A 16,417-nucleotide genomic window follows, 5' to 3' on the forward strand; every position below is an offset into this window, starting at 1 on the left:
GCAGGAGAGATGGGCCCATGGAGGATGCCAGGCTCCACGAGATCATGCCCAAAGGAGAACTCGCCTGGGATAGCTAGGACTGCATCCAACAACTGGTCAGCTGAGTGGAAGGCAGTGAAAGAAATGTAGCTTTTAATTTGTGAGTGCAGAGACCCATACTAAGAGAAACCCAAGAGTAAACTAGTTTACTGCTTACAAGACACTGGCCCATTTGTCTGGCAAGGAAAGGAAACAAACTTACAAAGAACTCAGAAGTCCTAGGGACCATTCTTTCTCTCAGGGCTGCCCTGCAGGGGTGTGGAGGAAAGGGTGGGGCTGGCCCTCATCCTTCTCAAATCAGGTCCGGCATGGTGAGCCCGCAGAGGGGGGATCGTCTGACTCCCACCCCAGTCAGCAGAGTCCACAGTCCTTCCTAACACTGCTGTCTCCTCTCCCACCCACCCCTCCACTCCTTGGCGCCACGACTAGGGGCCACAGCTGTTCTTGTCTTCCTCTCGGACCTCCTGGGGCACTGAGGGCTCCTCCGCAGAGGTGGCAGGCTGCTCCTCTTGGACCTTGCCGAGGAAGGGCCCCGTTCCTGGTCTGGCCGCTTCGGGCAGCTGGGCGGCACCTGGTGAAGGCTGCCTGCTCACAGCCGGAGCGTAGGGGGCTGGGAACAGATCCGGGAAGAAGCTATCACCTCCGGGGGGCTGCCCCAGGGCTTGTGGACAGAAGGGACCAGAGAAAGGCAGGTCTGGCAAGCAGAGGTCATTCCAGGGGGCCGCACCTGTGGAGTTAAAGAGTGCAGGAAAGATGAGACAGGATTAAGGGTACCCGCCAGAGCTGAACATACTGTGACAGACTCCCCGCCGCCTCCCACGGAAACACAGCTTAGGAACCCAGTGCGGGTGAAGTACTAGCACCAGGAGCTCCGCCACAGGGCCGGGCGTGCCCCTGACTCCAGGTTCTGTGGTTCGGTAGCATCGACACAGACGGGCCTGTGGGTCAGGCCAGCGCCCCCTCGCGTGGGCAGCAGGGAGACTGGGAACGGACGGCACACGTCCTTCCTCGCCTTCTAATGGAATTTAGTCTTACTATGAGGGTTGCGCCCAGATTTCAGAGGTCCGGGTGGCCTGTCAGAATGCTCAGGTCAGCTGCCATTTACTCTGTGTATTTCCCTCATACTGTTTTTCCCTCCTATTTTTTCTAACCCTCAGCAAGTCCCTCCCTGCTAGAGGACTACTATTCCCATTTTAGAGTCCAGGGAAACTGAGACTCAGCAAAACTGGGAATGGCTGAGCTGGACTTAAAACTTCAGTTTTCGTAACTCCAAAGCTCTCACTCTGCTCTGCAGCTCCCCAAAGAGACCCAAAGAGCTTCGTAAAGCCAACCAGGGCCACGGAGAGGTGATGCGCTCACCGCCTGCCCTTCAGCCAGGGAGGCTCCCTGCCCCTTCTCACCTTCCTCAGTCACAATGGGCACCTTCTCTTCCAGCCCCAACTCACCCATGTTCCCAGCAGGAGGCTGCAGCACCATCTGCCCTGATGGGGGGCCGGGGAAGTAGCCCTGAGAGGGACCCGTGCTGGGGCCGTAAGGCGATGTGAAGAGGGAGTCATCCAGCAGCGGAGGCATCAGGGAGTGGGGTGTGGGGAAGGGGAAGGGATGCAGGTAGGACAACTGAGGCTGAGGTGGTTGGTAAAGCTGGCTCTGTGAAGCCTGGGAGAACGGGAATGGCCCTGGCTGGGGGCTCTGCTGGTAATCCTGGGGTTCCAGTTCTTCCAAGTATGAACAGGTGGATGGTGGGGTGGCACTGTGGGGGACAAAGGAGTATTTTGTGAGACTCAGGGGTAGCTTCCTCACTGTGACCACCCAGTAGGTGAGTCCTTTCCCATATCTCCATGACCCCAGACTTGCCTCTTCCTCTTCTTTCTCTTTCTGTTCCTGGCTTCTCACCTTCCATCCTACTTTTTTCCTGTGATCATCTAGACCTTTCCCACCTCAAATCTACATAAGCTTTTAATCCTCATCACAATTAGGATTCCTTGCTTCTCTCAGCTAACCGCCCCCCCCCCCGCCCCGCCGCTAGATCTATCTTTTCCCCTTCTATACCCTCCCAAGATAACTCAGGTGACCACCCCATCAGGCTCCATACCTTGTCCCCCAGGACCCACAGGGGCCATCTTTGTGACTGTTGTCACTGCCAGGAGTATCCAGCAGCAGAGGCATCGTTTGGGGGGTAGGGACAGGGCCCAGGGGAAAAGGAAGGTTGACTCTTCGAACAGGTGGGGGGCTGAAGAGTGGTGGGGTCACTGCCACCCTTTGAGTATTCTCACTTTGTTGGGTTGGGGCCAGAGTCTGGTCAGAGGTCAGCAGCATGGGGGGCTCTAGGAACCAAAGTCAAAGAGGGGTTGCAAAGGTAAGAAAATGGGGAGGCAGATTTGGGATTATGGATGGTTAGAAGTGTGCCATGCCCAGTTCCCCTTGAATAGGCCCCACTGGACCAAAACCCTCGAGATCAGTGGCCCACCTTTCTGTCTATCTAGAAAGGACTCTGTCTTTCCAGCTGCCATTTCCACCCCCCCCCCCCCACACATAACCCTCAGAAGGTGCTCAGCTTACCTGTAAGAGTATCTAGAGGGGGCTCCTGAGGGAAGGTTCCAGGCTCTGGGGCCAGGGACATAGAAGGTGGCAGCTCAGCTGCTGAGCTGGAGGCAGGCAGAGTGAAGACTGTAGCCCTAGTGTCCCTAGATTTAGACCAAGGCTTCAGTGCAGGGAAAGGGACACCAGGGTCCCAAACACTGCCTTCCTGCAAGACCCTGGCAACTTCCCCACCCCCTCCATCCAAAGTCTCTCTAAATATCACCCAAGAACTCCAGCCCTCATGGCCACCTTTCCAACACTCTCTCCTTCTAGACCCCAGGAGCCCAGCTTAGAGCCCACTTCCTACTTATGGGGATGAGATCCAGGAAGAGGAGAAGTTCTACCTGCACTGACTGCTGGCAGGGGTAGGGGCAGGGCCTGCAGGACTGCCCTTGTTCTCCTTCCCATTCAGCTTCTCCACTTTTCGCCACTTTGCCCGGCGATTCTGGAACCACACCTGTAGGGGAGAGACCCTTGAAGAGTTCCAGAAGCTCGGCAGAGACTATGACTCAGGCTCTGATTGTTGCACAATGAGCCAGATGACTTTAGGAGGTCACTTTACCACTTGGCTTCTGACGCCTTTCTCTGCAAGAGTAGTTTTATGAAAAGATTCATCTAGATAGCTCTGAGGTATTTTCCTTGTCTAATCTGAGGCGGTAGCAACATGGAAATAGGCAGGAACACAGCCAGATCTAAGACCTAACCTCGGCCCCTAAAGGGAGATGCTGAGCACTTGCTGTGCTCAAGAGTTCCAGTTGGTGGTTTCTCCTCCACCCTGAGACCCATTGGCCAACCCCCTTTACCATGATTCGTTGGGGGGTGACTCCCACCGTCTGGGCAATCTCCCGGCGCTTATCGCTGTCTGGGTAGTGGTCTTCTTGAAAGATCCTTTCTAGCTCCTCCAGCTGGTCTGGAAGAAGACACTTGCATGAGGACAAACAGTGATGTGGCAGCAGAGGAGAAAGACAGATGCCTTCCAGACGAGACCATTGTCCCCAACCCAAGGGTCTGCCCAGAGCCTTGCAACTAAGTTTCCCATTGGGCTGGAGCCTTCTCTCGCTCTCCTGGGCTTTGTGGCAGGGAACTGTGTGGTGTTTACTTTCCTGCTCTTTCTAACCTGGTCCCAATATCACTTTCTGATGAGGCAACCCATTGAGGGTCACAGGGTGTGGCCCTGCCACAGGTCAAGAGACGATTCAGGACAAGGGGATGTACAAATTACCCACACTGCAATCTCCTGGAGCTACTGTGTTCTCTGTTGAGCTCACATTTCCCAGAGATGACACCAGCTCTCTTAGATTGTCTCTCACCTTCAGGGACTTACCTGAGCGGTATAGGGTCCGAGTCTTTTTCCGAACTTGGCAGGTCACTTCCGGGGTCCTCTTCTGATCTGTGTTTTGGCTGTTCTGAGCCAGTGTGCTGAGGAGGTTGGCCAGATGGCAGGGCCCCCGGCCTGACCCGCAAGGCACTAGGTTGTGTGTGGCATGGGCCAAGTTAATGACACCAGGAGATGATACGGAGGCCAGACCCCCGACACTGGGCGCTTTCTGCTTACTGGAGGCTGGAGAGTAGGACCTCTTCCCTGGCTTTGCCTCTCTCACTGGGAAGGAACAGCCTTCCCCGGGAGGCTGGGGTCTAGGTGGGGCCATAACTGTGTCTTTGTGGAGAGTCCCAGAGCCAGATGGCTGGCTCACCCTCCCAGTATCTGCCCCAGCTGGTTCTCCAGGGGCCTCTGATGGCAGCTTCTCCCCAGCGACCGGGCGGGAGGGGGGCAGTTCCTCACTTGGGGCATCCCGAGTGTGGGGGGCTGGACTCTGCAGCAGTTCCTCCTCTGGCCCAGCAGCCAGGGGCTTGCCTCCACCTTCCTGGCCTGTGGGGAACAGCACCCACTGACCTTAGCACCAGGGAGAAGGAAGAGCCTGGCCTTAGAGGACGTGCTGCTTGCTACTCTGCCGCCAGTTTCCCGTTTGGCCTCAAGCTTTCATTTGTCCACTTGACAAAGAGGGTAATAATTCTAGGTTTACCGTTCTTGCTTGGCTATTGTAACCATCGAATGAGATAATCCACTGCTTTGAAAAATGTGAGCAAATATATGCACCCATGAGGGGGCCTGAGCTCACATACACAGATGGTAGGAGAGCAGTCCTAATTTGGGGGGGTGCTTACTTTCTGAGAGTTGTCTGGGTTTTTGCACCCCAGACATCCCCCCCAGGAATGTGAGTCAAGGGACCGAAATCTGTTCAGGCATTTCTAAGGGACAAACAGTGAAGCTGGGAGTGCACTGGGAGGAGAGAGAGATTGAGAGTCTGCTGCTTCTAAGACTGGATCTTGTCCCTGCTTAGAGCAGGGACAACGACAGGCTGGCTGGTGGTATGAGGAAGGAGAGCGCGGGGACACTTTGGGTTTCCAGCGTTTCAGGCCAGCTTGTAGCCTAGCGAACCCGGCACGTAGTAGGTGCTCAATGAATGCGACATATCAGAGTGGTAGGCCTTGGTAGGAAAAGGGACGGGTGTCGGAACCTAGAGGAGAAGGGTCCTGGGGTTCCCCGCCCGGCGTGCAGAGAGACGGGACCTCAGGGATGGAGGGCGCACGGGGCCGGGCCCCCCTCACACCCCCCGGCACCGCCAGCCCCGCGGCCCACCCCGACCCCGAAGTCAGCCGACTAGGGCCGCCCCGCCGGCGTCAGCCTCCCAAGCCCGCCCCACGCTCACCCCGCGGTTCCGGGCAGGGCTCCTGGGTGGGTTCCATGGCCCGGACTCACGCCGCCTCGGAGAGCGGCGGGGCTGCCCTCGCGCGGCCTAATGAAGCCTCGCCGGCGGGCAGGTGTGCAGGGGCCTCCCGGGCCCTGGGGAGCCCGAGCCCGCGCCCCTCAGCCCGCCGCCAGGGCGAGGCCCTCCCGGGCGGGAGGCGCGTGGGGCAGCTGCGGGGCCGCGCGGGCCTGGGGGCCGCCCCGCCCCCGCCCCTCGGGCCCAGGTGTGCGGCCCGCCGCCCCTCCCCTCAACCGCGGCTCCCGGAGCAGGGCCGCCCGGCCCCCCAGGGCTGGCGACAGTCGTGCTCCCCCCCCCGGGACCGGCCCTTCCGTGCTAGCCGGAGCAAGGCCACTCTGGAGCCACTGAAGAAGGGAGCCCCACACGTTGGGCTCGCTGAGGCTTCTCCAGGCCTAAAGCTGAAGGAGCCCCCCCGACGCCTCCCGACTCGAAGCGCCCGAGCGCCCAGAGCTGGCCTCGGGGACGGCGAGCAGGCTGAAGGAGCCGGCGCTGCCAGGTAAGCTGCGCGGGGACAGGCTGCGACGCGCGGGGGAGGAGCGCTCGGGCCGCGGGGCCGCGGGTACCCCGCCAGGAGCCCCAGCGGGCCCAGGGCTCCTGGCCGCTCCCCCGGTACTTGAGGTCCCAGTTTGATTCTCGGAGAATGCCGGGGAGCCTCCTAAGGGAGCTCTCACACGGCGATGTTTATCGTTCCTAGTTCATAGCACGTTTCTTGCCTTTAAACAAAGTTTTACAGAATTTAAAATCTCACTGCCGCCTCCTTAGGTCCGCGTCTGACCCTGAGTGGAAAGCACGGGCCAGACTGAAACAGGTGCTGGGAGCTGGGGATGGGGGATGGGGGATGGGGGGGGGGCGTCCAGAACAGAATCCAGGTGTTTTGCTTTTAAGACTTAGAAGAGTCTGGACAGCAGGTGCTTTCCTGCTGTAATCACCTGTCTGTTTTCTTGGGCCTCCATTCCTTTGAGGACTTGGGAGAGCTGTCAGATTTAGTTCTGTTTGAAACATAAAAATATAAACGAGTTAACTTCATGACAGTATGATCAGAACTTCAGGAATCTGATGTTTTAATCCGCCCCCTATAAGACTAATATCCTCTGATAAATGAGAGGTTTAGAAATAGGGCTCAGTTTCTCAGCCGGAAATGAAACATTGGGGGCCTTGTGAGCAGGGCATGGGGGGCAGTGAGGTTGCTCTCTACCAGAACCCTCAGATGGTGATATGGTTGTAAATGGAACACAATAATTGGCTTGATTAAACATTTATAGGACACCTACTGTATGCCAGGCCCTGTGCACAAGTCAATTCCTTGCCTGCAGAAGCTTACTGGTATAGAGGGGACTAGAATAATTCTATAGGTAAATGGACTATGTCAATACAGGGTGGTCAGTGGTGAGTTAGGAGTATGCACAGGCTCTTAGGAGCCCAGAGGAACAGGAATCTCTCCTGGCCTAGGATTGAGGGAGCAGGAAAGATGAGGATGACACATGAGCTATGAGCTGAAGATTAAGAGAGGAGGCAAGTTAAATGCAAAGCTGACCTTGCCCCAGCCCTGCCTAAAACCCTGTAGTGGCCTCTGCCTGCCCAGGAGGGAAAGACCAAGCTCCCTAACAGGGCAGGAGCCTTCCAAATCCTGGCCCCTTTCTCTCCACCTCAGCTCACCTGCTTCCCATGCCCAGAGTTCTCCAGTCTTATTCTCTTTTGACCTATTGTTTCTCAAAGAGTGTTCCTAACTTGCCCCTAGATCAGAATTTCTTAGGGAATTTGTGCAAAATGTGGCTCCCAGGCCCCATTCCCAGAAATTTAAATTGGTAGGTCTAGAGAGGGACTCCGAAATAGCCATTGTAACAAGCCCCTCAGGTGATTTTTATACATGTTAGAGTTTGAGACACTCCTAGACCTTTCAAAAACAAAGTCAATTAAAATCATCCTGGGGATGAGCGTGGGGGAAGTGGGGGGGGAGGTTGTGGGTGTGCGGGAATGACCTTTTGACCTTCACTGGGGTGTCTACTGCAAGGAGAAGCCAGCACACTTAATTTATTAATAGATTCAAGATCTAATTGTATAAAAGCGTCTGCTCCGCATTTTAGGGAATTGAAGATGTTGACATTTTTCTAAACACATAAATAGTTGAATTTGTTGGGCTTGGACTATGACATTAGAAAAATTTAAGTTTTCTTTGTTGCTATTCTTGGCTGGCCATTGTGTGGCTTTTTTTTTTTCCCCCAAATGACATACTGTTTGTCTATTTACATGAAAATTTGATTTCATTGCTTTGAGTGAATTTGGCCTCTTGAGGCTTAGAAGAACATCTTGAGGTGTTTCCTCGGGAAGGGGTTGTATTGATGATACAGGCTGTTGAAAGTCCTCCCTCATAGAGCAGCTGCAAGGGCAGGGGTAGGGGAGGAAGACCACTCTTTATAGGGAGGGCAAGAACGTGTTGTTTTAGGAGTGCTTGGGAATAATTATTCCTAAGTTTGGTTTAGTTAGATTTCATCTTGGTGATGTTCAGACAAGTTCATTTGCTCAACCTTGCTTAGAAGGCAGGGTTTATTTTTAGTCTGGGGGTTAGTTTTCGGAGTCAAATTATAAACCACCACTACCACCCTCTTACCAAGAATCCTTTATTCCAACATCTTTTTCTTCTCGTGAATAGGAGAATAACAGAAAAAAAGAAACATGTCTGATGCTACTAAGCAATGTCATCAGGCATGTTCTCAGTCTGTGTGGAACTGACCGGACCATTAGGTTAGGCAAGTGGAATAAGCATTCTTTGTCCTTCTTCTCTTACTACGTACGGTGAGAAAAATAACCAGAAGGTGGCTGGTTGGGAAAAACGTCAAAGCAGAAGCAGGGTAATTTGCTCTCGTCCTACCTGCCACACCCAGGCAGAGGTGGCAACAGGTCATTGGAAGGCCTGGGACCAGAGAGGCAAGAATACGGTTGTGAAAGACAGAAATCTGAACAGGCCCCGGGCAGGGAGAGAGCAGAGTCACAGCACACGGGGCGGTGAGGACCCCGAAACAACCAGGGGGAGAGGCACCTGTCCAAGGCAGGGGAGGGCAGCTGGAGTCAGTCTCAGGTTCAAGAACCAAGACACCTGAGTCTGAAGAGGACAGAGGGCCAGATGATCAGATAAACACCGTGGGCCCATGACGACCGAACTGATGGTGCCCAGTGGCTTCCTTTGGAAATCCCAGGAGAGGACAGTTGGAGGTTGCTGGTTTGGGGCATTGAGAACACCTGGCTAGGGTGGGAATCTCCTGGCAGGGAGAACACAGGTTCTGGTGTGAGTTAGCCTAATAACCTTTAATCCCTATGCCCCAAACACTCAAGATTTCATTTCATACTTCTACCAAGAATAGTGACCATGCTTAAGACATGGGGTTGCTGCTGCTATTGTTTTGAATCAGGCTGCAGAAACCACATTGCTGTGTTTTGTGATTTAGGAAGTACTTTCCCATCTGCTCTGATGGTCTCCTCCCAGCGTTCTGGAGTGTTGGAGCAATTTCTGCTCTATGCTAGTCTACTCCAGGACTGCAGAGTTCTAGTGGTAATTACTGCATGGCATTCAGGATGCCTCAGAACCTGGCCCCAGCCTTCCCTCAGACTCCGTCCGAAGCCACTTCCCCTGCCCACCCCTCCAGTCTCCTCACAGGCTCTTGTTCAAACCTTGTCCTCTCTCAGAATGGCTCTTGCCTTCTCCTGCCTCAGGGCCACAGGTCATGTCGTTTTATGGGCACGAAACACTATCCCTTCCCTTTTATTTCTGTCAAAGTCTTACTCATACTTCAAAGCCCAACCCAAATATTCTCTTTTCTGTGAAGCCTACCTCAGCTTTCCACGCTGGAATGAGCAGCTCCCTCCCAGGTCCTCCCACTGCGCTGGGTTTGCATTGATATTCCCGCACTCAACACAGGCTGACCTGATTAGAGTTTTGTATGTTCTCTGCTGGATTGTGAGTTCTTGAGTGTTAACATACATCTCTTCATGCCAGGCACTTTCTACTTGCTTTACAAATACCAACTCACTGAATCCTTGTAATAACCCCAGGAGGTACTATTATTAGCCACATTTTATGGAAGAAACTGTGGTGTAGAGCTTGGGTACTTTGCCAAGGTCACACAGCCAGTAAGTGGCACACCCAACATTTGAACCTAGTTAGTCTGGTTCCTACCTGTCCTCTTAACCACTAGACTATACAACTTTTTATTTCTGTCACGGTCCTTTAGTGCTTGGCACAATTTATATTTCTGTCACAGGCCTTCAGTGCTTGGCGCAGTGATTTGCATGTGGGAGATCAATAATTGTTCATTGACCAAAAGTTAATCACCACTGGCAGGAGTTAGGGAGCAGGAGAGGGAGGCTTAGAGGAAGCCCTGGCTATTCAAGGAGCCACAGTGATGGGAATGTTCTGAAGCTTGGCCAGTGACAGTCACATGAACCTACACCTGAGATACAATTTCCTAGAACTGGGTATATACATATACACGCACAGGTAAGTGTGTGTGAAACTGGGGACATCTGAGTAAGGTCTGTGGCCAGCACCAATGTCTGTCTCCCGGCGTGATCGTGTGTTACGGTGACGTACAAGGGTACCGTTGGGGGGAATATGGGTGATGCGTGCATGGGACCTCTCTGTACCATTTCTTACAACTGTGTGAATATACAGTTACCTCAAAAAATTTTTTTTATTGTTGATCCCAGAGTTCTGATCACAAATTCAGTTCTCCTGGACTTAGTTACATTAAATTCACATTAAGTAACAATATTTTGTGTGTAGTAGCACTATAACCTTTTGTTGACAGCAATTTTAAAACATTTAGATTTAAATTATATTAGATAAATTATTTCTTTCACAGGGCTGTGGATAGGAAAGCAGAGGAATTTATGTCTAACTTGTTTTAAAAAGTAAAACAGTAGGGACACCTGGCTGGCTCCATCTGTAGAACATGCAGCTCTTGATCTCAGGGTCTTGAGTCCAAGCCTCCACTGGGCATGGAGCCCACTTAAAATAAATTTTGTCTTATTTTTTTTTTTTTTTAAGTGGGCTCCATGCTCCCACTGAGCCACCCCGATGCCTCTACTTAAAATGAATTTTTAAAAAATTAAAAAAGTAAAACAATAGCAATGTCTCTTCATAATAGGAATGCAAATTTATTAGGAAAATATTGGTAAATACTGAAGGATTAGAAAAGGAAAAACAATTTCCTGTTAAACAACAACCTCAGTTATTAAGTCTGTGTAGTTCCTCAGAGCATGTTTACCATTATTGTGTTTTACGTATGTTCTCCGGGATTGTAATTCTCCTATATAATTTTGAGTCTTTTCTTCCCTTAGTCACACAGTTCCATAATGTTTCAGGCTTCAGAATTTATTGAGTGATACTGCAATTCGTTCTCCACCTATTGGAAAAAACTTAAAGCCTTACATTTTTCAAAACTAAGAACAAATTTGAAATAAAGCTTCTAATTTTTTCTCTTACAGACTTTTTTTTTTTTTTAATCTCTTTCAGTTAGTGATTGATCTATATGGTCCATGGTTTTTACAGTCCCAAGCCCATGAGGAGCTGCCAAGTTGTTCATTGCGCAGAAATAGGCAGCCAGGCTGACAAGTGTTGGGCTAAAGTGTTGATCATCAGGGAGGAGTCAGGGATTCTGAGGTCATAAACCTGACAGGCCAGCAGGGCAGCTTTTATGAGAGTAAGAGTCCCTGAACACAGTGTTTTCTTCGTTTGGTATTTTCCACCTCTGCCGGTGACTTGACCGATTTTTCTGGTGTTCCGGTCTGGGTCGGTGCCCCCTGGGAAAAAGTGCTCTACCAGGAGGCTTAGTGTGTAGGAAGAGAGCTCGGTCTTCTGGCCAGAGTGTGGTGGTCCTTATGGTTCTACTGGTCCTTCCAGGACATGGACTTGTGTCCTCCTGGGCTTTGAAGCCTTCCTTGTCCCCCACGACCGAGGTACCCTCCAGGTCTGGTGAATGGTGTGAAAAGTGAGGTCATGTCATGGTCAGCAGGCTCCTCTTCCCTATGGAGACTCCTAATTTTTAGGTTGATTAACATTAGGGGGACAGTTCTAAGGCTTTGGGATTGCAGATGACCTGCCCTTGTCTTTAAATGCCTCCTTGTGCTTGATATCAATCAAGCAAGATCACTAGTGTGGGTTAGAAGCTGGGAGAGGCTTCCTTTGCATGGAAGGGCAAATGGGGAAATACTAGGCTCCCATATAGTGAGGTAGAGAAGTGAAATGTTAGGAGCTGAGATTGATTACCCGAGAAATAATTAGGCCTGCAAAACCTGTCATTCATTTGTTGGAAAGACCAGGGAGCAGTAGAACCAGATAGGCTGCTAGACCCAGTCTCAGTTTGCAAAAGGCTTCTGTCTCTATCTCCCAAACTGGGTGCTGCATGGGCTCTTAACTTGGTGCAAGGGAGTATGCGCTTTGGGTGCCTGGAGTTTAGGCAGGCTGCGAGAGCAGGCCCAGGGGGAGGGAAAAAGAGCAACAGAGATGGGAAAAACCATATTTGGAAATAAAGATGAACTAGACGTTGTTACGTACATCTTGAGTCCAGGGATCTAATTTCTGATCTGACCTCTTAGAGATTCTGCTCCAAGGCCCGACTGCTGGCTTCTCCGTGGATTTGGGCTCATGGGCCAGGACAAACACTGAGGCCTCTCAGACTTCTCAAACTAAACTCCTGATTCCCACCACACAACTTGGGACACCCCCAGTCCTCTTTATTTTTGTATCACCCACCCTGTTGGAATCACCCTTGATTTCCCTGCCTCCCTCCCAGCTGATGTATAAACTGTCAAAATACCTCCACAATGCATCTCCGGCTCTTTGCATCTCCAGGTCATCACCACTGTGGTCCAGGCCCCGATCCTCCCCTGCCTGTCCCTAAGCGACAGCTCCCTAGCCTTGTCTCCTTGTTTCCTCTCCTGTTGGGCTGTCATCCATTCCTCCACAGGCTTGCACAATAGTCTGAAAATGTACACTAAGTCATGTGTCACTCTTCTATTGATATGCTGGAATGACTTCCCACTAGACTTGGAGGAAAATGCAAACTTCTTACGATAGCCCTGCACGACCCACTCCAGCGGCTCCAACTGAATCTCGGGTGACTGCTCTTGTCCTTCCAGCACCTTGAACATATTCAAGTTTTTCCTGTCCCGGGCTCTTACATATGCTGTTCCCGTGCTTGGAAACTGCGGTCTTCATTCTCGTTGTGCCTGGTTCCTCCTCAGATCTTAGCTTGAATGTTCTCCCTCACTGAGGCCTCCTTGGCCACACTGTCTACTTAACACCTGCCTCCTAATATTTTCTCTTTGTTTCCATTTCAACTCTTTTTAAATATGACTAAGTTTTTAATTTTAATTCCAGTATAGTTAACATCCAGTGTTATATTAGTTTCAGGTGTACAACAGAGTGCTTCAACACTTCCATACAACACCCACTGCTCATCACAAGTGTACTCCTTAATCCCCATTGCCTATTTCCCCCAGAGGGAGGGGGTGTAACCATCAGTGTGTTCTCTGTAGTTAAGAGTGTGTTTTTTACAGAGAAAGACATGTATCATATGACCTCACTGATATGAGGAATTCTTAATCTCAGGAAACAAACTGAGGGTTGCTGGAGTGGGGGGTGGGGTGGGAGGGATGGGGTGACTGGGTGATGGACACTGGGGAGGGTATGTGTTCTGGTAAGCGCTGTGAATTGTGCAAGACTGTTGAATCTCAGATCTGTACCTCTGAAACAAATAATGCAATATATGTTAAGAAAGAAAAAAAGAAGAATGTAGCAGGAGGGGAAGAATGAAGGGGGGGAAATTGGAGGGGGAGAAGAACCATGAGAGACGATGGACTCTGAAAAACAAACTGAGGGTTGTAGAGGGGAGGGGGGTGGGAGGATGGGTTAGCCTGGTGATGGGTATTGAGGAGGGCACGTTCCACATGGAGCACTGGGTGTTATGCACAAACAATGAATCATGGAACACTATATCTAAAACTAATGATGTAATGTATGGGGATTAACATAACAATAAAAAAATTAAAAAAAAAAGAGTGTTTTTTAGTTTGTCTCTCTTTTTCCCTTTGCTCCTTTGTTTCTTAAATTTCACTTATGAGTGAAATCATGGTATTTGTCTTTGACAAATTTTACTCTTCTAGTTCTGTGAAAAATGCTATTGGTATTTTGATAGGGATTTCATTAAATGTGTAGATTGCTTTGGGTAATATATACATTTTAACAATATTTGTTCTACCAGTCTTTGAGCATGGAGGGTCTTTCCATTTCTTTGTGTCATCTTCAGTTTCTTTCATCAGTGTTTCATAGTTTTCAGAGTACAGATCTTTCACCTCTTTGGCTAGGTTTATTCCTAGATATTTTATTATTTTTAGTATAATTGTAAATGAGGTTGTTTTCTTAATTTCGCCTTCTGCTGCTTCATTATTAGTGTGTATGAATGCAACAGACTTCTGTACATTGATTTTGTACCCTGCGACTTTACCAAATTCATTTATCAGTTCTAGTAATTTTTTGGTGGAGTCTTTAGGGTTTTCTATAGATAGTATCATGTCATCTGCAAATAGTGAAAATTTTACTTCTTCCTTACCAATTTGGATGCCTTTTATTTCTTGCCTGATTGCTGAGGCTAGGACTTCTAGTACTATGTTGAATAAAAGTGGTGAGAGTGGACATCCTTGTCTTTTTCCTGACGTTAGAGGAAAGGCTCTCAGTTTTCCCCATTGAGTATGTTAGCTGTGGGTTTTTCATATAAGGCCTTTATTATGTTGAGGTATGTTCCCTCTAAACCCACTTTGTTGAGGGTTTTTATCATGAATGGATGTTGTACTTTATCAAATGTTTTTTTCTGCATATATTGAAATGATCATATGGTTGTTACCCTTTCTCTTATTGATGTGATGTATCATGTTGATTGATTTGTGAATATTGAATAACCCTTGCATCCTGGGAATAAATCCTACTTGATTGTGGTGAATGATTTCTTTTAATGTATTATTGGATTCAGTTTGCTAGTATTTTGTTGAGGATTTTTGTGTCTAATTTCATCAGATATTTGCAGGTAGTTCTCTTTTTTTGTGGTGGCTCTATCTGGTTTTGGTATCAGGGTTATACTGGCCTCAAAGAATGAATTTGGACATTTTCCTTCCTCTTCTATTTTTTGGAATAGTTTGAGAAGAATAGGTATTAGTTCTTCTTTAAATGTTTGGTAGAATTTGCCTGTGAAGCCTTCTGGTCCTGGACTTTTGTTTGTTGGGAGTTTTTTGATTACTGACTCAATCTCATTGCTGGTAATTGGTCTGTTCAAATTTTCTATTTCTTCCTGCTTCAGTTTTGGTAGGTTATATGTTTCTAAGAATTTATCCATTTCTTCTAGGTTGCCCAATTTGTTGACATATAGTTTTTCATAATATTCTTATACAGTTTGTCTTTCTGTGGTGTTGGTTGTTACTTCTTCTGTTTGTGATTTTGTTTGTTATTTGGGTCATCTTTTTTTTTTTTTTTTTTTAATGAATCTGGCTAAAGTTTTATCAATGTTGTTGATCTTTTCAGAAAAACAGCTTCTGGTTTCATTGATCTGTTCTATTGCTTTTTGAGTTTCTATATCATGTATTTCTGCTCTAATCTTTATTATTTCCTTCCTTCTGCTGGTTTTGGGTTTTGTTTGTTCTTCTTTTTCTAGCTCCTAAAGGTGTAAGATTAGGTTCTTTATTCGAGATTTCTCTTGCTTCTTGAGACAGGCCTGTATTGTCATAAACTTCCCTCTTCAAACCGCTTTTGCAGCATCCTAAAGATTTTGGATCACTGTGTTTTCATTTTCATTTGTTTCCATGTAGTCTTTGATTTCTCCTTTGATTTCCTGGTTGACCCATTTATTGTTTAGCAGCGTGTTATTTCACCTCTATGTATTTGTGCTCTTTCCAGACTTTTCCTTTTCTTTTTTTTTTTGTGGTTGACTTATAGTTTCATAGTGTTGTTTTCAGAAAAGATGCATGGTAGAACTTCGATCTTCTTAAATTCATTGAGACTAGTTTTGTGGCCTAATATGTGATCTATTCTGGAGAATGTTCTATGTGCACTTGAAAAGAATGTGTATTCTGCTGCTTTAGGATGGAATGTTCTGAATGCATCAGTTAAGTCCATTTGGTCCAGTGTGTCATACAAAGCCACTATTTCCTTTTTGATTTTCTGTTGGGATGATCTATCCATTGATGTAAGTGCGATGTTAAAGTCCCCTACTCTTATTGCATTACCATCAATTAATTCCTTTATGTTTGTTATCAACTGTTTTATGTATTTGGGTGCTCCCATGTCAGTGCATAAATATTTACAATTGCATCTTCTTTTTGGACTGTCCCTTTTATGATTATGTAGTGTCCTTCCCTGTCTCTTGTTATAGTATTTGTTTTAAAGTCTATTTTGTCCAATATAATTATTGCTACCCTGGCTTTCTTTTGACACCATTTGTGTGATAAATGTTTCTATATTCCCCCACTTTCAATCTTCAGGTGTCTTTAGGTCTGAAATGAGTCTCTTATAAGCAGCATATAGATAGGTCTTGGGTTTTTGGGGGTTTTTTTGTGTTATTTTTTAAAGATTTTATTTATTTATTAGAGAGAGAGAGAATAAGCAGGGGGAGCAGCAGAGGGAGAGGGAGAAGCAGACTCCCCCCTGAGCAGGGAGCCCAACGTGGGGTTTGATCCCAGGACCCTGAGATGCTTAACTGACTGAGCCACCCAGACACCCCTAGGTCTTGTTTTTTTATCCACTCTATCACCCTGTGTCTTTTGATTGGAGCATTTAGTCCATTACATGCAAAATAATTATTGATAGGTATGTATTTGTTGCTGTTTTGTTTCTTGTTTTGTGGCTGTTTTGGTAGTTTTTCTTCAGATTCTTCTCTTGTTCTCTTTCATTGTTGGCTTTCTTTAGTGATTCATTTGCATTCCTTTCTCTTTATTCTTTGCATATCTATTACTAGTTTTTGATTTGTGGTTACCATTAGGTTTGTATA

At 48.3% G+C, this 16,417-nt stretch overlaps 1 protein-coding gene across 2 annotated transcripts; it reads right to left on the bottom strand.

The window, feature by feature from the left end:
- Nucleotides 1-464: 464 nt before the first annotated feature.
- NOBOX (NOBOX oogenesis homeobox) lies at nt 465-5,367 on the bottom strand. 2 transcript variants are annotated; one of them, XM_078059862.1, is made up of 8 exons: nt 5,331-5,367; nt 3,944-4,489; nt 3,423-3,529; nt 2,964-3,076; nt 2,599-2,684; nt 2,132-2,363; nt 1,485-1,789; nt 465-766 (listed from the first exon to the last, which is right to left on the bottom strand). In XM_078059862.1, exons 1-8 carry the CDS (start codon nt 5,365-5,367, stop codon nt 465-467), a joined length of 1,728 nt encoding a protein of 575 aa, XP_077915988.1. The 2 variants fall into 2 exon arrangements, with proteins under 2 accessions (XP_077915988.1, XP_077915989.1); XM_078059863.1 differs by lacking the exon at nt 3,944-4,489.
- Nucleotides 5,368-16,417: the final 11,050 nt, after the last annotated feature.

This window comes from Halichoerus grypus, chromosome 12 (assembly GCF_964656455.1).
Source record: "Halichoerus grypus chromosome 12, mHalGry1.hap1.1, whole genome shotgun sequence".
Taxonomy (NCBI): domain Eukaryota; kingdom Metazoa; phylum Chordata; class Mammalia; order Carnivora; family Phocidae; genus Halichoerus; species Halichoerus grypus.

What these genes read in the sequence shown, in the direction of transcription:
- NOBOX (XM_078059862.1), bottom strand. Translation starts at nt 5,367, where the DNA reads ATGGAACCCACCCAGGAGCCCTGCCCGGAACCGCGGG. An exon ending in TCGGACCCTATACCGCTCAG is followed by an intron (nt 3,530 to 3,943) that starts GTAAGTCCCTGA and finishes GTCTTCTTCCAG; the next exon opens with ACCAGCTGGAGGAGCTAGAA. An exon ending in GCCTCCTGCTGGGAACATGG is followed by an intron (nt 767 to 1,484) that starts GTGAGTTGGGGC and finishes TTAACTCCACAG; the next exon opens with GTGCGGCCCCCTGGAATGAC.